Source organism: Ostrea edulis, chromosome 3 (assembly GCF_947568905.1).
Source record: "Ostrea edulis chromosome 3, xbOstEdul1.1, whole genome shotgun sequence".
Classification (NCBI taxonomy): domain Eukaryota; kingdom Metazoa; phylum Mollusca; class Bivalvia; order Ostreida; family Ostreidae; genus Ostrea; species Ostrea edulis.
In genome coordinates, this window is record NC_079166.1 from 59,525,882 (window position 1) to 59,549,996 (window position 24,115).

Sequence of the window (24,115 nt, forward strand, 5' to 3'; positions counted from 1 at the left end):
TCTCTAATTGATGCTTTTGTATGGTTCAAGTAACCATAATCAGGGGATAGAGGACTGGTGGTCATATCTGAGAAGTCACAACGCCAAGTTCTGGATATCTCATTTTCAGGAATTAAAAAACGAAGATAAATTCACTAGCAATTTTCTCGACAAATATTTACTCCTTGAACTTTGTTCAAACGTTTTGGCTAGTCTTTCACAATAAAGTAAAACACCAATTCCACACTTGATCCCATTCATATAACAAGAGTACCGCAAACTGTAAAACATACGCCCGTCGGACAGTGAAATTCAACTTGTAAAAGCCTTAAAGTAGGTTTAAGTGCCATCTATCTGTCAAGTAAACTGATTATGTATTTCTCTGAGAGGGAGGTTGTGAAAAAATGTCAGTGCAATATCTGTATCTATGATGAGGGAAATTCCAGAAAACTATTTGACCTACTTTTAGCCCTAAAACAAGTCATGGTGCATCAATTAAGTTGAAATGTGAACTGTTTATGTATTTTTCTGAGAGGGAGGTTGTGACAAAAGTTCAGGGCAATACCTGTATCCATAAAGAAAACAAATCTGGAAAACAGTATGATCTACTTCTACCCCCAAAATAGGTCATGGTGCACCAATCTAGCTGAAATGCCAACTGAACTTGTATTCCTCCAAGAGGAAGCTTGTGACTAAATTTCAGAGTAATATATGCATCCATATTGAAAAAAGTCCGGAAAACTGTTTGACCTACTTTTAGTTCAAACATAGGCCATTGACGGACGGACCAATCCAGTTGAAATGCAAACTGAACTTGTATTCCTCTGAGATGAAGCTTATAACTAAATTGCAGGGCAATATCTGTATCCGCAATGAAAAAAAGTCCAAGAAACTGTTTAACATACTTAAAGTCCTAAAGTACGTCAAGGTGCACCAATCCAGCTGAAATGCAAACTCACTCTTACGCTTCTTGAGAGAAAAATTGTGACCAAATTTCAAAACCGTACATGCATCTGTTATAGAAAATTCCGGAAAACATGACCTCGGACGGACAGCCAGTCAGCCAGACAGATGCATGGACAGCGCCATAACATAATCTGACGACGGGGATATAAAAATAAAAACATGGCGAACTCCTAATTTCAGAAGGCAACGACCTGATTTGAATAAGATACTTTTGTTTATAAGTTATTTTATATTGTTTGTTAAAGACTAATGAAAATTACTTGTAAATATTTTTCTTTTTATTTCCTCTTGGAAAGAAGTCTATTCCCTTATTTACCAAACCTAAACCCTATTCACCTAAACATAATGCTGTCCTGTGTGGGTAAAACTGGATCTTGACTTAAATGTGAAAAATGAACAGACAGGCAACAAACCAACGCTGCATGTAATTTGATCTTGTATGGGGCTGGCTCATAATTGGTTTCATCATTGCATAAAAGAGGTCGGGGGGGAGGGGGGCAGAGGAGACTCGGAACCCCTCCACTCTACAAAGTGAGGGGAAGGCAAGAGCACCACCACGACTAACCTCTCTCTCCCACAATTTAGGATTTTGACGGTTTGGATGTTAGGTTTTGCAGTATATTTTCTTTTTTGTATTTATTTGATCCCCCAACCTTTCTGGGTTGTGCCCCCACCCCTCCCAACTTTTTCTTGTGTGACTACGCCATTGCATTGCCATGGATAATTATGAACATCACTATTGTAATAGGAGGAACTAAATGAAGTCATTCATCTTTGGAACACGCATAGAATGCGTAAAAATCCACAACAAATCGCTACAAGCGGTAAACCTATTACAATTTACAGACTGTTCCATCTGTACGACGCAGAACACCATGTATGCCCCGTATCGATGGAGAAAATTCGTAACTGCAAAGAGGAATGTACCTTCAAAGGGTCCTACTCATGCCACGGATATGTATTTGAGCTATGCTGTGTTTTAATGGAAGAGATCAACCTGCAACCTCCGGATGACAGTGTGACTGCGACAATATTGCATTGTACATTAAGCGTTTAAAAAAAGAAAGTAGAGATCGCGAGATTGTAAGATATAAAATGCATTTTAAAAAAATAATGAGTAAAAATAATAGGCGAGCGTCGAGAATGCGAGGGACCTCGCACTTTCAACCTTCGCCTTTTATTTTTTACTCTCTATTTTTGACTTTTTAAAAAAAAGTAGTTAGCATTTCCTGTATCTTTTCACGCATTTGTAAACCTTTGCTAAGTTTATAATACCTGTCCTTTAATTATTGTAGAAATCAATAAATTTTGCAACATCCTCATAAAAGCAGTTTTTTGTAGATTATTAATTCTTTGACAAGCCTCCCCCTTAAAATTCCCCAAGTTTATTTTCATTATATGGCTAGACTTCTTTCTATACGCATCAGAACTCAAGAGCTTCCGGGGCCTTCGCTTCCTGGGCCCCCACTAGGGTTTTGCCCTGAATATAATGGGAACCTTAAGTCGGCTTCCACATCTCAACCTCTTTCATATATATATTCTTGGCTGTATCCTCTTTCAATTAAAAGATCCATGACAATTTTATGCTACTACCATCACCACGATTACTCTCCGCCATTGTTCGGCGCATTGATCAAACACCCGGATAACAAAGTTATAAATAGCAATTCGTCTGAACGAAAAAGTTTTTTGTTCGAACAAAAAATTGTTTTGCTCGAACGATTGTTTTTTGTCCGAACAAAAAACGTCTTTGTTCTGACAAAAAAGGTTTTCGATAGGAGAAAATGATATATGCTGAATTTAAGGGACATTTTCATCGTGTCTTTATAGAGAGCTCTGTAGATACATGTACATGTAGGTATACATACATATACAGAGATTTATAAGCTTGTAGGGAGGGTTGGCAGTGGATACTCGTCAGGAAGGTAGCAACAGGGAGGGAGGGGGACAGGAAGAACCTGATCCCCTCTCCACTTTTTAACACCCCCTTTTTTTTTTTACATGTTACAATTCTTTTTTGTCCGGCTGACCCCCCCCCTCCACTCCTTTTTGGCTGGCCCCCAGCTTCCCCCTTTCAAAAACGATGCTACGCGCCTGCTCGTACCCCATTAACACTTTCAAAAGTAGTAGGTGGGGACAAGAGTATGTTTATGCCCCCTTCTTACACTTCTGGGATCCCAAACGAGATACTCATCTTTATAATAATTGTTGGTTGATAACATCCCCTCTTAATTTTAGAGTTAGAAATTTCTGTTTTGAAATTGTTATTTGCTATAAAGAAAGGTAAGCCTACTAGTATATCATAAAATTGGTATAAAATTTGGATATCCAGATTTGCGTTGAAAAAACTTTGATAGGCTCTGATTGGCGCGTAATTGCATTATTGTCGTCATATTCAAAAATTGATTTTCTTATTGAATGTGTTACACTCCGTTGTACAGAAAATTTTCATTTAATATACTTTTGCCCGGGGAGTGGGGTTGAGGCCTACCTCAAACTTTTAAGACTGAGCAACAGGGGCGGATCCAAGAATTGCGGTTACGGGGGACGCCACTTTATGAGGCAGTGGGTGCAGGGTGAAACCCTGGTGTGGGTCCAGGGGGCGAAGCCCCCGGAAGCTCCTGGATTTTACCGATTTTATGGGGCTTGAAATATGTCTCCTATTTAGTCATTTGTACTATTTTCTATCATTTTAATAAGGTGAAATTAATAAAATGACAAAATTTTTAAGGTTTTTTTGGAAAAAAAAATTAGGTTCTCCCAATAAAGCAATCAAGAAATCAAAAGATGTTGTCATTTATTTCTCCTGGGGTGGAAGAAATTATTGTTTCTTTTATCGTTTAGTACATTTACGAAACAAAATACCGCCATTTACCTTAAATTTGAAAATTTTAGGACTGCGCCCCCTCTAAATCCACCACTGAGCAAAGTGTAGGGATTCCCACCATTTTTAGCTTGTTATTTCAAGGGTTGGGGTGGTTATGTAGTTTACTGTATTTACCGTCGTCATCTTCATGATGTTTATATGGAAAATTTTGGAATTGAATCCCATTTTAGCATGTGCCCCAATTTAAGTTTTGTGCTTCCCACCCACCACTTTACGATGTTTCACTATGGAATTGCCTTATAGGTAATAACAAATTCGTCCGAACAAATTGCTTACTCGACCGAACAAATTACTAATTTGCCCGAACAAATTTACTTATTCGTTCGAACGAATTTCTACTTCGAATTACTAATTTGTCCGAAAAAATAGCTAATTCGTCCGAAGGAATTGCTAATTTGTCCAAACGAATTTCTATTTCGTCCGAACAAATTGCTAATTCGTCCGAACGAATTACTAATTTGCCCGAACGAATAGCTAATTCGTCCGAACGAATACTATTTTTTTTTACATGGCCTTTTTACGCCACCGTAAGGTTTGAACATATTAATAAAATGTTTTTCCTTTTCAAATCTCTGAATGTCACTTCCACCTGTAAACTTGTAAAATGAAAATATATTGAATCGTTTTTGTCCGCAAACACCTAAATGTTCACTTAATTGAATTTGCCTGTATTCCAGATTGTGGATATGCTGTTTGTGGACCCGCACGCGAGCTCGAAGCGGGTTGCTTGTTTCCCCAATATAAAATTCTTTGCATACCGGACATGTAATAACATACAAGACATTTTTGCTATCGCACGACATGTTGGCATTAACTTTAAATATCCGTCCGTTAAAGTTGTATTGTGATCCTTCCGTGATGTATTGACAGGTCCCGCATCGTGGATCTCCACACTTAGTGACCTTGTGATTGTCTTTAAGATAACTATAGGTTGCAGGTGGAAATTTTTGTTCCCCGTACACTTATAGTTTAAACATAGAAATGTTGATTCTATGCTCATGAAGATTATTCTCACATTTCAGAGAACTTAAGAGTAATTATAGTGATAGAAGTTTTCTATACGACATTAAATGACCAATATATTTTACAGGAAAGTTATCAGTAAAGAAATGAAATCATAATTGCATAATTGACGCACAACAATTCATATCATGTTATTATTGATTAATTTCTTCTTGTTTTCAATTTTAGACAGAACTCATACAGTGTCAATGTATATATTTAAGAAATGCGACAAAGAGGAAGAATGGCAGGATTTTCTTTGTATCTATCAAACACATCTAACATTGAGAACGGCTATCTGTGTTACAAGGCCGGACCAGATTTACCTCCCTTGGACTTTAGCACCACCTGTGTCAGTCACGGCCGTTATGTTATATTTTACAACGAAAGACAACCAGGAGTACAGTATCCCGCTGGTTACGAATTGACGTCTGTTACAGAATTATGTGAAGTGACTGTTCTGGGTAATAACTGTACAATCATACATGTGCATCAACGTAAATCCGATATCTCTCATTTGATATAATTGAAGTGTCTATTCTAAAAAAAAATACATATAAAATGCAACATAAACTAACATTTCTGGATATGAGTGATTCTATACGTTTCCAAAGTTTGAGTCACGAATGTACTTCCAAGAATACATCAAATAAATGCTTGTTCTCTAATGCTTTCCATTTTGCTTATATACTGATTACGCTCAACAATATACAGTACCGATCCTAGAATTTGAGCAATCTTCAATTAATGTAAAATTCAGCATTTTCCATGTTGAGTCGAAAACAAAACTCATAGTCTCCGGTATCAATCTATGATTTTGAATATGACGTAATGAAAAAGGGTGATTATTAAAAATACTCACGAAAACTGTCTAAATTGTCAATTGCTGAAACTCTGTATCTGTCTTAAATTCAAGGGCGTCATCACTGTAGTAGTAAATTAAGAAGTGTACTACGTTTTAAGTTGATTTTGGTTCACACTTTCTGAAGCGAAAAGCGTATAATGATAGTGTTTTATGTATTTTTCTGACATTTTATTTATTTATATGGTTCTGTCAAAAGTAAAAAGTAGTTGCTTCACATCCCTTTGATATTTTTTCTCCTATATTTTACAAGGCTGTATGACAACCGGACGTTATGGACAAGAATGTGAACTGATCTGTTCATCTCACTGTCAGGAACAAAGATGTCATATTGTTGATGGAACCTGTCTTGGTTGCATTGCCGGATGGACAGGGAATTTCTGTAACAAAAGTAACATATATATATACATGTAATTGAGTTCTCTCATTTTCTTTGCGTCTCTGATACGCACTACAATTAGGGCACTCTATGATTCTGAGACACGTTGACAATAGATCTCATCAAATACATATGATGCTTTACTATGACACATTTCTAACATTTATACTGTTGTTATTGTTATTTTTGTTCGTCACATGATCGGATAGAATTACGTGGGTGTTGTGTTTCGTACTACCACAGAAGGTCAACGTTAAGCAAAAGTTCAAGGACAAATGTTAATTTGGATCAATATATAGACGCTTTGACGCAGTCTACTTTATGCAAACAATAATTCATATGCAGTAAGAAATTTCATACACGTACCTGGAATTCCGAATTGAATTGCATATTTGGACAAGAATCAGCTAATTGTAAATGATAATGGCAGTAAAAGTGAGGGGGGGGGGGGGGATCGTGTTAATGTGTTTTTGATTAATTTTCTTTTCTTTTTCTTTAATTAGAATAATCAAAATTTGTTTCTCCTTTCGTGAATATGTAAAGAACAAAATAGTTGCGTTGTTATTTTTTAAGAAAACGTATCCAAACATCGGTAACCAAAATGTGATGACCGTTTTATTGGCAAAGAAAAGGCAAACGTTTGAAAGTCGTCTCACCCTTGTCAGAATATTAATGTTTCATTGCATGCAAAAATGTACTAAAACTTCCAATTGGAAAGTACTACATTGTCACAATGTACAAAAATATGTTTCAATGGTTTTAGAAATCCGTATAATCTTTAACAAATGTTTTCTGGTAAATGTAAAGAAAAGCTATGCTATTGCCAGCTTTGTGTTTCAGAATATGAGGCTAATTTGAAAAAAAATATTTGATCAAGAATGCAATATGTGCCACGTTTGGAATAGCTCCATTGAAAAAAACATTGTCAAGGCATTATCATCCTGTGATGGGTCATTTCAATATCACCCATATATGGCATGATCTAAACAGATCCCAGTACATTCATTCTCATTTAGGACAAACTTCTCCCAATAGAAAACTTTCATCCAGTCTCCCCTTTGCATCCTGTCCTTTGGAGATTAAAAGAAATTAATACCACTATATGTTTTCATCGAATTAATTGCATGCATGTTTGTGCACTTGTATACACAACAGCTTTTTACCATCTCGTCGTTTCACTGTTTTTGTTCATATGGATGTCTGCGTAGCCACTCGGTGACGTTTCTGTACATGTGCCGCCAGAGGGCGACATTTAATCGTGAAAGGGTCGATTTACAAACAAGTTTTATATTGTCTAAAATTCATCTGTTAACTCTGCACTCCGCAACTTAGTAGGGCCTTTGTCATCATCGACGGTAAAAACAGCGAAGTCCATAAATCTCATTGCCGGAGGAAACAATTTTTGATGACAGTATTATTCAACCAATCAGCATTATTCGTACAAAGAAAATGAAAATGAAAAGATATGTAGGCTGGTCTCCGCCCTCCTTGATCACTCGTATATACGAGTACGAGTGACTAAGGAGTGGCGGGACGGGGACCAGAATAAATTATATGGAGGTCATAGTTACTTTACAGATAAACATCCTCAGGCACGTAGCATCATTTTTTTTTAAATGTGGGAGTCAATCCGGTGCTGAAGGTGACTTCACAATTGTTTAAAATTTTTACAAGCAATAATGAATGAATAGATATAGAAAGATGTAAAAGTCGAGCTGTACCTGTAATTCTGTAGAGTGGTAATATAGTGTTTTTCTTCTAGAACTTAGAGCGGTAAAACTAACAATCATTAATGTAATCTTTCTATTGAACTCTGACCAACATCATTCTAAAAATAGAACGTTTAGAATATTTTCTAGGTCACAGGCGTGAATCAAGTACATTATATTACACAGCAATACTTTGTTTTTTGAAAGATACTTCTATTAACGGGTCATATTTGTAAAAGGTGTGCGCCTGGCGCTGGATCCACCACCGCAAATTTATTTTTATTAACTCGTAGGGGTAGAGGACGTTCGTCCTTCATTACATTCATAGGCGCCTAGGTCAAGGATATTACACTAAAACCTACAGTGGAAAGTATCCCCGGCCTTGAGTTGGGGGCTATAAAGTATCTAAGGTATTTATTACCATGTATCTACATATACATGGGCCCCACAGCCCTAACTACTCTGCCTGCTGTCGGTCTCAGCTTCGGGTAGATCCTACTGTACGTCTGGCATATTCCATAACCACGGGAAATCTCTTCGTGCTGCCGGAAGTCGCTCCTCTGGAATCCAGGAATAAACAAGTCGTCCTGAAGGACGGAGAAACGGGTACAACCATTTGTCAAGGTGGGTGCAACACACCCTCTCGGAGGGACTATCCGAGGATGCCGGAAAGGACTCTGGCAGGAAAGGTCCAGGTATATGCCCCGGAGAAAACTGACTGGGACTAATCTTATCCCACCCGGTGTGGATCAGGGCGAGCGTTGGGTCGCACACCCCTAGCTGAAAAGGATGAATAGATCCCCCCAACAACTCTGAATGCAGGTGGAGGTCAAGTTAACCTGATGTCTCTGAAATGTCGGACTTCGGTCCTGAATGAGTCGTGTCCCACAGGATCTGTCTCGAAGTCCAACTCCGCCCCTTGGGTCCAACCTGGAAACCCGAATAGTTCTCAGGAGACATAGTTCCAAGACACCTCGCTAACGCAGGCACTGTAACCATTCGGAACACCTTCACCAGGCGCACATTGAGTAAGGCTAACAGCTGGGGCTTCAACCACACTGGTTTTCTCAGCAATATTATTTGACTCGAGGGAGAAATTTTCCCCACCGTCCAATATGCGCCCCTTGGAATTTGACCAAGTCCCAGGGCAAGCTAAGGGGGCAACATCGACTTTTGCTGTAAATGTGCTGAGCTTAGCCCCTGCCTTAGTGTGGGGGACAATACTGTACACATAGTTGATTAAATCTGACGCCAGCCTCCATGGTTCGGCCTCCTAGGCTGATCCTATCCCATTGCCTCCGGGGATAAACACTTCCTCATCGGAGGCGTTGACAATGCTGGTCATCACCGTGCTCTCCACTGCTTGATCTGATGGCCGACTACAAAATATTCCAAATCCTTATCTAAACGACAAGGGCATAGGACGACTGAAGCAGCTGGGACCCGACTATACTTGGTTACAGAAACTTGGGCAATCTGTCCTTCTCCTGGATGTCTGAACGTCATGAGGACTTTCTCCTCTCCAAGTGTCATGGTGCCATGTTCCAGGTCTAGATGAGCCTTTTGCTGATAGAGAAACCCCATGCCTAGCAGCATTTTGTCCTGCAGAGGGGACACATACAAATCAACACTATGCTTTGTGTTTCCAAGGCGGACTCCTACAGGGTCAATGATGACGCCCCTCATCCTGGAATTTCCCCCTGGTTGTACCAAGGTCACATGTTGTTTGATGGGAGGCTTGGTGGTCGAGCTCCTCGTAGACCTGGGAGGATAACACGCTCACATCCGTCCCAGTGCCTACCATTGCCTGAAGCCTCACTCCCTGGACCACCATATCAACCATAAACCCAGTGGTCGGGCGTATCTGCCCGATTGGTACAGGCGAGTCTCCACTGGGTTCTCCCGCAAGCCGGTAAGGGCATGTCCCCTGTTCCGCTCTCGGCTCGGCCTCTGACCACCTCCAGCCCACATTCCTCCTTGGACAGATTATGTGTCATCACTGGCTCCAGACACTCACTAGGTCTGGAAGCGGAATCCTGAACGGGCGAGGGATGTATATCCGACTAGTCCTCCGAATACCCTGGGAAGTCCTCCCTATTCCCCTGGTTTTCTGCCGCAGATTTCGGCAGTTCCAGCACCTTAGGGCGCTTGAATCCTTGCGACATATCCCTGTGAGAGGACTCGTACCTGTCGTCCTCCCAACCTATAACCTACTCTTCGGATTACTCCTCCTCGGTTGCCTCCTTGAACACCACTTAGAGTGTGTCCCTACTGGAGCGGCTCATGCAAGAGGGCGCCTGACTGTGCCCTCCTGCAGTCCGACTTCTACCCGTGCGAGCATAATACAATCATGGCCTAGCTGGGGAGCGCTCTGGTGTCAGCGTCCTGACCTAACCTTGTGTAGACTCTCCACCGGATAGTGGCTGGCAGGTCTTGGTTCCCCACCCCCTTGGTTCTGATGAACGCAGTTTAGCATCCTGATTGTTCCTACGTTTGGCCTTCGCCCCTTTACTCTTGTTTGCATCTGATTTTCCCCGCAATTCCGGGCATTCCCGCTTAAAATGTACCACGGCCCCACACTTGGAGCAACCTGCTGGCTTCCGATGGCTGTTTAAGGGTGGTGATGAAGGTCTTCGAGGAGAAAGGGTCCGTCCTCGGAGTTCCTCCTCAAACTCTTCAAGGCACTGGCGCATCTCCTTGAGCTCCTTCTTGAGATTTTAAGTCTCCCCCAGTGTTACCTGCCTCACCTCCCTTTTCAGCACTGAAAACTTAAATGCTGGATATACTGCATTATGTCGATTGCTTCCTCGACTGTCTTGGGTTTGTCGTCCAGGGCATAAAGTCCTGCGTCCGTCCTCAGCACCGTAGCACAGCCGTGGGATGGCATAGACAAGCAAATCCGGCACAGACGGGAAAACCTGGGTCGGCAGGGTGAGCACCCTGTCTGCCCAATGTCACAATGACTCGCCCACAGCTTGCGATGCTGACTGAAAGTTCAACTGATGCGTAAAATCTGGTGCAGATGACCCAAAACGTTTCTCAAACCGCCCAATGATGTCAGCCAGAGAGAGACTGCGATCTGTTTCCATCAACAGGGTGTAGTAGTCGCTTGCCGTCACCTCTAATGAAAAGGAGAACTGGTCGATTTGTTCCATCTCAGTCCACTGTTGGCTGCGAGCCAGGCGAAGAACTTGTGCAGGAAGGACTTCCAGCTAGATTCTAAATCGTACCACAAATCCTTGTACTGGGGTGCGTTTCTACTGAATGCCACCGACAGCTCCCCTATACAAGAGTACTAGGGGACCTGGTGCAATGTGTGAGACACTGGAGCTAGTCCCTGGGCAGAATGCCCAGAGGATGGTGTGTCGTTCTGGTTCACCTAACTGGAGTTGAATGTGCGCTACTCTACCCCCTCATCCCCCAACCCACAAGCCGTGGTGCCAGGGTAGGCAAAGGATCGATGTTGTTTATACGGGGATGGGGCATCATGGTAGGGTAGAGCAAAAGTGTGCTAGCATAACCGCCAGACATGGGATGTATCAACGGCTGAGTGTGTGGGGGGGGGGGGCATTCCCCCAATCCAAGGGTCTTGCATATGAGATGGGTAGGCATGCGAGGCTGGGGACCCTACAAGCAGATCATAGCCCTGACTGGGGTGTGGAGGCTGTTAATTCCCGTAGGTAATCCCTGGTTTCGAAAATGGGGCACCTGGGGAATATGGTCCAGGTGTGGGGTACTGCAAGCGTGAACCCCAGCCCATCTAGGGCAAACCCTGACTAAGCTGGCCTATGGCCTGATCATCAACCCATGCATGAGGGGGTGGGGCTGACCTCCTTGACACCGGAGTGTAGGAATGCAGAGAAGGGGTATGATATTCCGGGAAACTACTAGAGCTGGGTACATAACCACCCCCTTGACTGGAGTAGGCCTCACCGGGACATTAGGAATAACTGATCCTCACCAGGGGACAGGAAATCCTCCTCCCACCTATCCCAATCGCTAAATCCTGGCGTCACATGTCCAGATCATTTCTTGGATGAATATATTCCCATATTATTCCCCGAGGAGTCAAACCTACATTGCACATCCCAATCTAGGCTACCACCTTCTCTACAGCCAAACTGTGGGCCAGTATACCTCACCCCCCACGTGAGGCATCCCTGAACCTACCTCCCCCTCACTCAAACAGGAAGGCAAGGACGGCGTGATATACGGTTCGCCACCGCCTGAGGATACATGGGAGTACGCGGGGACGTTTCGCGTGACATCAAGTATGTCCGAATGAGGGCGCAAGCTCAACCCGGATAACGCCTAATCTACAGACATGTCCATCTCACATGCAAATAACCCACAAAAATGTATCAAAAATGCAATCAAGTAATGCCTAAATTCACTCAGTAATTAATAAGAATCCCTGTTAATCACTAAAATCGAAATCTATTCCCAAGTAGAAAATAGAAAAATCCCAAATCTGACACTAACCGACAATATGACGACCTAACAACGTGATGTGGGGAAAGCAAAAAACAAAAATGCAATAGCCCGCCCAGGTAAGTCCGCGGCCTTGAGTTGGGCGCCTATAAAGTATCTAAGGCATTGTTACCATATATCTACATATACATGGGTCCACGGACCTAACTGATCTACCTGCTGTCGGTCTCAGCTTTAGGTAGGTCCTGTTGTACGCCTGGTATATTCCATAACCGCGGGAAATATCTTCGTGTTGCTGGATGTCGCTCCTCTGCAATCCGGGAATAAACAAGTCGTACTGGGAAAGACACCCCAGATACTACAAGTGTACAATGGAGGACATTCGAACCTCGAATAAATATTTCTTTTCGATCTATGATGTCTCTTTTTACATTGTTTTATGTTTCATGAAGCTTACCTACATCTATCATTACAAAAGAACGCTTATTTATTCACGTTTAAAAAAAAATGTCTCATTCCACTGATAATATATAATGAATTAGTTTTTCACAAGAAACAGAACGAGCGTAATCAAAAGCATTGAAACCGGATGCAATATAGCAGAAATACCTATTTTTGATAGAAATTCTAAACTTTATTTAATAATTTGCTATGATAGCTAAACGTGAACCACGATGAAATACCATAAACGTTTACATCATTATCTTAGGAATGTGTGCTCACTGGCGGATTTATGGGGAAGAGCGCAGCAGGCACCCACTTAACATTTTCAAACTTAAGATGAATTGTCTAAAGAAAATGTAAGCGATAAAAAAGAATTATTTTATTCCACTCTCGGAGAAATGAATGGCAAAATCTTTTGATTTATTGAATTATTGGGATAACTTAGATTTCTTCTAAAAACCATTAAGGTTAATCGATCCTCGTGTGATGTCATAGGTTTTTGCAAAATCTTTATCAAATTAAACTTTGCGCCTGAAAGAAATATATCTTCAGAGGAATTTTATTTACTACATAAAATAAAAAATTTGGTAAACTATTGATATTGAAAAAGTGTATATTTTCTATTGATAATCAATTCTTTATAATTAAAAAAATGTTGTCAAGGGCAATAACTCCTATACTGCTATTTCTTCTACTGCATGTCTATTATGCATGATTTCCCCAATGTCCACAATTAATTTATACATATTTATGAATTAACAGTTTTCTTAAACTGTTGACATTTAAAATTTGTCATTTCAATTTTTTTTTATCTATTTTAATTATTCTGTACAACGAAAATGTGTGATTTTATGATGTTAACATATACTTCCGTTTTTTTATGTCTGACATCTTTAAAAATGTGGCAACATACACATTTTCTATGGTTATTGTTTAAATTTAACTATATTGAATGGAAATTAATACAGATTTTGCACTTTTAACCATTATTATTGATAAGTCACATGAGGATCGATCGACCTTAAAAGCGTCATTCTATTGATTTCACCTTATCAACATGACAGAAAACAATAAAAATGATTATAAAATATTTAAAGTCAAGGATCGTCAAGACAGCCCCCAGACCCTCTGCATCATAACGTTGTGCCCCTCTAACCGCAATTCTTGGATCCGTCCCTGTTGTTGGTTCACGAGTGGTGCCTTACTTTATTTGATGATTTTTTTTATCTTTGAAACTTTCGGTTATTTTGTAATTGATTGTTTTTTTTATTTGACTTTCACATTATATACATATATGTAATTTAACAATACACACAGTAATATCATCAATATTCATATACGAAAACCATTTTCATAAATATATAGAGAGAAAGAAAGAGCATATAAAGTATAGTAGGACATCTTACACAATCCTAGGTTAAAAAATCTTTAATACACAAATACAGTCATAATTTATCGCAAATATTTAGCCAGTATCTCTCAAATTCCCTATACCTGTAGTTTTTCAGCAACAAAAATGTTTCGACTGTAATTCTATCAATGACAATTTTACTGGATACAGCTATATACTTATCTTACTTATACTTGATGTTTTACTGGTATTACATATGTTGTTATATCAGAAGAATTATCAAATTTGCCACTGCTGTGTATAGTCTTAATAGCAAACGTTCCAAAAAAGAATTGCTTGTTTATCAAAACTAACATGTCTGTACAGTTTTTCGTAAAGTCATTCTTCAAATCCCATACCTGATCTTTTTCACAGATGGACATTTTAAAAATAGTATCAAAACCCCTCTTTCAAAACGTTCAGATTGGGGAATCAACAATTATAAGTTTATGTAAAACGTAATTACATGGACATATTCTGTGTAAGATTTTAAAATTTATACACTGCAATTTAGATTCCTGGGTTGCTTTAAAAGGAAGTTCAAATATATTTTTCCATCCTAACCCCTCAAAACCTCCCGTTTCTTCCCACTTTGATATGGATTTAATCGTGGATGCTTTAAGGATCATCAATTGCTTATACATATTTTTACAACCCTTTTCTTCATCTTTGAAATATATTGAAATAATAGAAGGAATAATAGGCAGAAGTGGTTTTGTAGTTCTTGTATGGTCTTGTATATTAACTTGTCTTTGTTAAATTGCTTTCTTCAATCCTACATATTCTACGAAATTCACTTTAGCTTTCAAAACATTTTGTACATAATCAAAACTGTACAAGTTACTTTTTTCGTCAGGTCATAAATAAATATAATCCCTAAATCATGCAGACCTTTAAGCAATACTGATCTTCCATCAATAGTAATATTTGGATTATAACAAATATGTTCACAATAAAAATCTGGGTTGGTTTTATCTTTAGCAGAATTTATCTTTGACCAGCTCTGAAACACATATATCCAAAAGCTGTTGATCTTTTTGCTCTTGCATTATTAATATAATATTTTCGGAATACCCATAGCTTTTCTAAACACGTCCTTAATTCTGCCTCCAGTAGTTTTGTCCATTTTGCATTTGACTTGCCTTGTAGCTTTCCGTATTACCTTTTTCAGTGGTGTAATTGGTTATGGAATTTGATATTATTATTGCGTTTTGTCATGATTGAAATTAAAAAGTAATCTTTCCAAAGTCAATATAGATTATCACAATATGTATCGAATACGACTGCAGTTCCGATGAACAAAAATAGCAAATTCCCAATATGATGAAAATGAAAATACATCCATATAAACAAACATTCATGTATATAATGTGTATCCCATTTTAAAAGAGTATAAAGCTGTGAACTTGAGACTTTGTTATTGTAATTATATGTAAGCAGAATATCTTCTAACATGGGGTAGATTTGGCATTTATTTCACTTTAGGTTTCCTAAGTAAATATCCGCGGTAGTGATTTTAGTTCCACACGAGAAAGAAAAAATGGCATCGCTTATCAGCTAGATGGACGAAATAGAACAAGTTGTATTCGGCGCGCCCCGTGCATGTATCAATGTCAATACTTTCCGGTAACATTTTCTTGTGGCATAAAAACATTGAGATTGATTTTAAGCTTTGCTACTTGTTTTTTTTTTTTTTTACGAAATAGCTTACGCGGACATCGAGCCCAATTAAAAGTTCGAGGAATGTTTCAAACACTAAGTTTTATTATCATTATTATGATTATTATTATTACTATTATCATTATTATTATTATCATTGTTATTGCATTTTGAAAGCCAGCAAACTAATGGTACCTTGTTGTATCTTTTAGGTGTTATATGTAATAAAGATATATATTTTGACCGTTAATGTATATATATTATATGATAAATCACATGTTTGGGTGCGAGGATACAACACACAGTGGTTTTCACTTGCATGGCAAATAATTAGTTGTAAAATAAGTGAATGAGTCCCCTTACTTGTTTTATATTAATCAGCTGTCAGACTTTGATCAATTGTTATGCACATCATTTATACTCGCCTGGAACCCCTTTCGCTCCTTCAACACGATTTTTCCAAATACGATATTTAAATCAGAAGTTAAGGTTCCGTGCTGATGAGACCCATCCTGGTACTTCATACCAAGCGAAACTCGGACGGGCCGAAGGCCTGTTCGCAGAATAAGGCTCTAAAGGTAACACACATGTAAAAGAAAAAATGAGAAAATCAGTAAATTAATAGAGATAATCTCTACATACGTTCACTGAAAATTTTGTGATCCATATGGGCGCCGCCATTTTGTTTTGTTGCTTCTACAATTTTTCGTCTTTTAATTTTGAATGCCAACAATACAAGACAAACGCCATTAGTAATCCAAATACTCAGCTTGTTAAATATGAATGGTATAGTTATCATTGTTACAGGTTTTAACAAATCATCAAAAAGAAAAGCAGTAATACGACTAAATAGATGAATGAGTTTCTGAGTTTCTTTAGATAAAAATATACAATATAATTACGCTTACTTTTTTTTACAATTTTGAATTTGTTGATTGACTTTGTTTAGTTTTAACTGTCCTTTGAATTGCAAACGGCATGTATTGTTGCTATTTAAGAAATAAGATATCATTTTTGAATGTTGTTGGGATATGACATGAAGTTGGTCACGTGATCAGATCCTATAACGCCCGAAGGGATGATTTAAGCTTCTCCATCATCAACTTCCCATATTCATGTAGCAATATTTCATTATCACCTGCATATGGTGTTAAATATCTCTCAACCGATTCGATACGCAAAAGCTTGTTCTGCGTATGGTCAGTTTTTCAAATCGGGTCAAATTATTATACCGTTCTTGGTACACTGATTTTGACGATGGATAACTCCATTTGCCTTCTCAAGACATAGGGCTCACAGCGGGTGTGACCGCTCCTCTGGTATATCTAGGGGTCCGTGTTTTGCAAACTCTCTATCTTGTATTGCTTATAGGAATTATGAGATTGATCACTGTTAGTTATCTTCGCCTTCCATATATATTCACAATATGTGAATTTCTCAAATATTCTATCAACTCGGTACCTCAATTATTAATTTAAAATTGATCACAAATACCTTACACATAAATTTGTGAATCTCTAGAGATGTGAAAAATTTGGTAATATATCATTCTTTGGAAAGTTAATATTCTTAGTGATAATATCCATATCTGTAAATAGCAATATTATATTGTGAATACCTATACTGCAAACACAAAATGTATAAAAATGACCTCAAACACATATTAAATGTTAAGAGAATGTTTTCGGGAATTTATATTGTCAGCATCGTTTTGTATTCGTTTAAAGAATGGATAGTAGGGTGTTACATTAAATGTAAATCAAATATTCCAAGTTTACTTTTCCTGTATGTTACATAATCTTGACATTGTTATATACATTGTATCTGTAAATGTATATAATACAGTGGTCAATGTCTATTTGATTGTTGACAACTTTGGTGTCAAGTATTCCTGCGTCATTAACCATAATTCCAAGAAATTAAGCTTGATTTTTTTAAATTCAATTTCACCGTTTCACAGCTGACATCTCCATGTCATCTTTGAAATATGTGCATAGTAAGCGCTTTTCTGAGATGAATTCCAGACAAACAACAGTTCATCTGCACCAGATTATTTCTAATCATAATGCTATAATGCATGTAAAATCATGGAAATTTGATTTATCTTAAACATAACATTAACAAAGGTTTAGAGTATCTTTTTAAAATTTATCTTAAACAAGAGTTTTTGTACGCATATATCATGACTCATCCGTTCATTATGGCCTCATTACCATTCCAATTTCTTTTATAACCTTGATTACACTGCTTGCAGTTTAAAAACTAAATGATTCAGACAACGTATATGCAATGTGTTCCCTCGTCAGCTTGCCCCAATGGATACTACGGTATGGAATGTGAGTCTGAGTGTCTGGGACATTGCAGGGACGGAGTATCGTGTAATCACACAAGTGGTAATTGTGACAATGGATGTGGAGACGGATGGCAAGGAGCAAAGTGTGATCAAGGTGCCGGTTTTCTCATGCATGTATATCTTGTATTAAAGGGTGCAGTCTTTAGAGCCAAATATTTATACAAACCCCTCAAATTATAGGGCCTGAACTGAACTGAATTTATTTATCTCGCCACAATTACACAATTGTATACATATATTTAGTATTTACATGAAAGTGATGGTAATAAATCAATAAATGTTTTAATAAATGCGTGAGTATGGAGATTGGCAGCATATACAGTTTAAGATTCGAACAGTTATTGGGTCGGGAAGCATATTATATTGATATTTCTTATAAAGGAACATAATTTTCTTAGAAAAGATTTCTTGTTTGAATTTATATCTCTGTTTTACTACTGAATTGATATGAAACTTTAGGTGGAATACAGTATGACAAGTCGAAGTTTAATTAAATGTTCTCCGTTATCGTATCGATTTTAAACTTACTATTAATTTTGCAACCTTACCAGGAGTTTTGAGATTGATCACTGTTCGTTACCTTCTTTCTTTGGTAACAATTCAAACAAATAACTTGATTTTAAAACCGCATTATTTGAATTATATTTGTCTTGAATTTTCAATTATTTCGATATTGTGTAAGGCTTGTTTTTAATCAATTAGCGTGTTTAGACGGATGGTATGGTCCTAATTGTATCTACACATGCAGTGGCAACTGTCGGAATAACGCACCTTGTGATAAAACAAATGGAACGTGTCAGAGCTGTAAACCTGAGTATGCAGGAAACCTTTGTAACAATAGTAGGTGTCCATTCAATGCAATAAATTTATGTAACGAATATCAATCTCAACACTTTTCAAAATGAAGACATCTTGTCATCAAAAATGTTTTAACCAGTAAGATTTGATACGATCCCTTAATTTTTAAAGTGGTAGATTTACAGAATGTAAAGAACTTTCTAATAAAGATTAGAATGATAAATAGGTATACTTACCATCGTATAGTACTGCATCATTATTTGCAGGCTGTCCTGAAAGATTCTACGGAGATGATTGCTCCACGGCTTGCAATGATAAATGCCTAAATAACGAGTGCCACCATGAAAGTGGTTTGTGTAACAATGGATGTAAGGACGGATACCAGGGACCATTCTGTAACGAAAGTATGTTCAACTTTTATGATATTCTATCACGGATCATGAAATATTTAAACATATATTTACAACTTATTCATCTACCTTTATCTGTACATACATGTAGTTTATTTCATTTTCTTTGGAACGTTTGCTTATCATTATGCTACCATAGGACCCAACTTGTGATAAAAACACTTGATGGTGATTCCATATTTGCAAATATGTAGTTCTTACATGAAATATCAATCACAGTGAAAACATTTTACCAGTTTCTATTTCGAAAACATCCTTAGAGGTTTGTTCTGAAATCAATTAGAATTTTAAACTAATTTACACGGGAAAAATTATAGTGCAAAATATAACGATATCTGTTTAAAATAATATTGAATTCTAATCAATTTTATGAAAGGTTGTTATCAAGGATTCTTTGGTGGGAATTGTTCTGAAAAATGTAGTATTAACTGCATAAACAATTCCTGTTACCATATTGTGGGTTACTGCAGTGATATGTGTAATGCGAGATGGATAGGTTCAAACTGCAGTCAATGTATAGCATGTAACTGAAATTATGAGAAATGAATTATTTAATGTAAAAGCAGATAGCTCATTTCAAAAACGCATGTTTAATTCAATTTACCATTACCAGCCTGTGTATCTAGCTTTTCAAATGAAACTTTACGCATCACCCTTTCTAGTGTATGTTCAGTCTAAGGATATTATTTTTTATTAATACCTCTAATTTTAATGAAATACTACTCTATTACGATGAATTTAATACATTACGGCGTGAATTGTTCAGACACCTGTAACTCTCATTGTGTAGCACACAATTGTGACCATGTGACCGGTATCTGTGTCTCTGGGTGTGAGGATGGGTACAAAGGGCAACCGTGTAGAGAACGTAAATAAAATGAAATATGAAACAAGTAAAAACAAAATATCGATATACTGAATACCATACTGTTTACATTCAATCATAAAACTTCAATCTTCTAATTACATTTGAAGTTGAGTATTGACAATTTTGTTTCATTTTCTTTAAGGTTGTGATTATAGCTGGTACGGAAAGAACTGCTCTATGGAATGTAATACAAACTGTGTCAACAAATCCTGTCATCATATCACGGGTAAATGCCAACACGGATGTAGACCCGGTTGGATAGGATCAAATTGTAGTCAAGGTAAATCAAGATATCTCTTTAGGACACACATTTTTTTAAAAAAAGGATATTTTTTTTATCAACAATAGTAAGAAAAGGAAATATGTCTTTTATCAAAATTAGTCAGAACATCATAATACTTTCATCATTAGAAGATCATACATGTCGGTACCATGTATATATAATGTATATTTTTGTAGCCTGTGATAAGGGATTGTATGGTCCTAACTGTTCAGAAACCTGCAGTGAGTTTTGCAAAGTCGATACTGATTGTAACCACGTTGATGGAAACTGTAGTAACGGCTGCAGAAGCGGATACACTGGGTCTAAATGCGATAGAAGTAAGTTAGAAATATCATTCAGAAAGTATAAATGCAAAACTTTCAAAGTAACAAATTTCAAAAGTGAAGTAGCTGATTTTGATGAAATAAAACAAAATTAGATTATCATTTGAAATTTACTTTAAAGTTTGCGACGATAAATGGTATGGCGAAAATTGTTCAATACAATGCGGCAAAGATTGTGTAAACCAGTCATGTGATCATATATATGGTGAATGTAGCTGTGGTTGCACACCTGGTTGGATGGGAAAGAACTGCTCACAAGGTACATTCATTATCTTTTTTGCAGCACGTACAAAATTGCTCCCGTGAAATTCAGGGTGATGAAGTTAATCTCGATACATTTTCTGAAAAGTTAACGTTTTCTTTAGAAATTCCATTCTTACTCATATGTATTATTATATAGTATCATATTTCATTCAGAATGTTTGGAAGGATTTTATGGTCAAAACACATGCTCTTACACATGTTTTTCCTGTTTCGACGATAAATGTAATCCTGTTAACGGAGCAATTCAAACTGATTTGATAAAAGACTAAAACTCAGATTTAAAATTTATTTTAAAGTTTGCGACGATCAATGGTAAGGATAAAAATGTTCAATGCAATGTAGCGAGAATTGTGTAAACCAGTCATATGATCACGTACGTGGTGAATGTACGTTTGGTTGTAAATCTGGCTAGACGGGAACGAACTGCTCAAAAGGAACATTTTTTAAATCTTCTATACCCCTACAAAGAAATAGGTTTGTTTCCTGTTACTAGACCGACCCTAATTTTTTATCCCGACCCTAATGTTCTGGATAAATTCCAGTCCTTAATGTACGTACACTTCGTTTCTCAGAGAAAAAAATAATAAGTTCGGGCCTGATATTAAAATTATCCGAAATTTTCAAAATGACGTTTTGCATGCTTTTTACAAGTAGATCAACACAGATGTACATACAATCATGTATGAAATAGGATAAAATCAGTTGTCAAAATATAATTTTTGCTTTATTTTAGTATTTTACCCAATATTGAACACTTGATGCTACATGTCAGTATTCCCAATTATATGTATCATGTAACAGTTTTTCCCCCAGTGATACAAGGCAAATATTGACTTAATAAGAAAAGAAAATTTAAAACAAGGTGTTGCCTACCCCCGACCCTAGTTTTGTTTTTCAAAATATAATCGGAAACACACCTATTTTTTTTTCTTACAGCACCTACAATATTTCAGGGAAATCAAATTATTATCAATACAGTTTTCTGAAAACTTAAAAAGATATGTTGAAATTCTATATCTGTTACATGGATTATGTGTGTGGATGGATTTTCTGTTCAACACTTTTCTTACACATGTTCCTCCTGTCTAGACGATAAATGCGATCCTGTTGACGATGTGACGATGGATGCACAGGTCAACGATGTGATAAACGTACACACTCATTCATGTATTTTTACGATAGTTCAGTTGACCATTCACTTTATCTTAAGCAAACTTACGTTTATCTTATGTCGTAAACAACGTTTCATCACACGTCAACCTTTCACAAATTCTATATTCGTTGTTAATGATCTCCATTGCAAATAAAATCTGTCACAATTAGGTCGATCGTTGTCGCCCCGGTTACATACCAATTGTTAGACCGTTCTTTATCTCTAATATACTGATATAGACTTTGGATTGCACCATTTTTCTGATCAAAGTAGTAAGCTCAACGCTGGTGTGACCGGTCAATAGGGGATGCTTATTCGTCATAGGTACCTGATCCCACCTCTGGCGTTTCCAAGGGTCCAAATTCCTTGTTTCCATTGTATATTCTTTATACGACACATGATATCAATCGCTGTTATTTTTACCTTTATATATACGAAGTTTCCCATTACCTACCAGTCGTACTTTGCCCGCTTTTGTATAGTATTGAACTATTGTATCATGGAGTTTTCATCCTGAATATCATCATAGGGGATTCTCGGGGATAAAAATTATCATTTGCAGAATTACGCTTTACCTTTCATCAAGACTGATGTTTTGATCATTACTTCTTCAAGTCTGTGACTCTGGTGTGTTTGGTGAAAACTGCTCTGAAAAATGCAGTGGGAACTGTAAAGTCAAGTCATGTGACCATAGATATTGTAATTGTACACATGGGTGTAGTGCTGGATGGATGGGGTTTAACTGTTCAACGGGTAAACTTAAATCATAAAAAATAGGAACACTTATAGTATACCGGTCCGCAAAATATGGCGCTAAAATGTGTGTCGCCGAAGGCGGTTTAGTATATATATACGATCGTGTTAGGAATCAGTACAATTGCTAAAACGGAAAAAAAAAATCACAAAAAATAAGCCCAAATTCGAATTCCTTCTTTAAAATGAAGTTTAAAAAACTGGGGTTTTTTTTAAATATTTTTTTTTAAATCCGAAATGAAAAATGATGCAAAAAGACGTACATTTTTTGTTCCAAAATAAATGGAATCCGTTGTTGAGCAAAATGGTCACGTGTGCTTTATATACGTAATTCTCATGAATATTCGTATGATACGACGTCACTGGTGTTGATGTAAACAAACTGAACAGCTGATTGGCGATGCAATGCCCCTAAAACTGATTTTTTTAAAATTTGTATTGATGTAAGAGAGCTGATTCAATGGTTAATAGGATTATCTGTTTTGATAAATTTGGACGGCAAAATATGTGGCAGCTGTGACAACGGACCAAGAAAGGATTCGTCATATTCAAGCGACGGATTTGTATGGAGATGTTCTAACAAAACCTGCAACAATAAAAATTTCCATCAAGACTGGTATCTGGTTTGAAAAGCACAAATTAACGCTTGAAAAAGTTCTGTTAATAACATATTTCTGGGTATACAAAGCTAGTGAAAGTTTCGTGAGACACGAACTTGAAATTGCGAGTCAAACTGTTGTTGATTGGTATAATTATTCCAGAGAAGTGTGTATCTGCATTTTAGAAAAGAATTTAAAAAAAAAATAGGAGGAGTGGGAACATTTGTTGAAATTGACGAAAGTAAATTTGGTAAAAGAATATCTCACAAGGGACGGAAAGTTGACGGTGTCTGGGTTGGGGTGGGGGTGGGGGTGGGGGGCATTGAAAGAGAGACGAAAAGGTGCTTTTTTACAACAGTGGATCTACTACTGTCGAACACGAGAAACTCTGGTTGAAAGAATAAAAGCCAACATACAGCCCGGCACAACTATAATTAGCGATTGCTGGAAAGCTTATGATATTCTTGATAAAGAAGGGTTCGAACATTTAAAAGTAAATCATTCTGTAAACTCTGTAGATCCCGATACAGGGACACACACCAATACTATAGAATCTACTTGGCGTGTATTTAAAAAGTCATTCCTGGTCAGTGGCAGTTACAT

General features: G+C 37.4%; 1 protein-coding gene across 2 annotated transcripts in view; it reads left to right on the top strand.

Moving 5' to 3' along the window:
* Positions 1–24,115, top strand: part of LOC125673259 (multiple epidermal growth factor-like domains protein 10) — a 42,071-nt gene that overhangs the window by 11,453 nt on the left and 6,503 nt on the right. For both annotated transcript variants that reach the window (XR_008801057.1, XM_056158367.1), the window contains exons 3-10: positions 5,059–5,298; positions 5,950–6,087; positions 18,015–18,155; positions 18,764–18,901; positions 19,126–19,263; positions 20,280–20,417; positions 20,597–20,737; positions 20,865–21,002. Coding sequence is in view for 1 of the 2 variants with exons in the window: in XM_056158367.1 (XP_056014342.1) it covers positions 5,059–5,298; positions 5,950–6,087; positions 18,015–18,155; positions 18,764–18,901; positions 19,126–19,263; positions 20,280–20,417; positions 20,597–20,737; positions 20,865–21,002 (1,212 nt within the window). In the remaining variant the exon portion in view is untranslated. The remainder of the gene's footprint in view (positions 1–5,058; positions 5,299–5,949; positions 6,088–18,014; positions 18,156–18,763; positions 18,902–19,125; positions 19,264–20,279; positions 20,418–20,596; positions 20,738–20,864; positions 21,003–24,115) is intronic.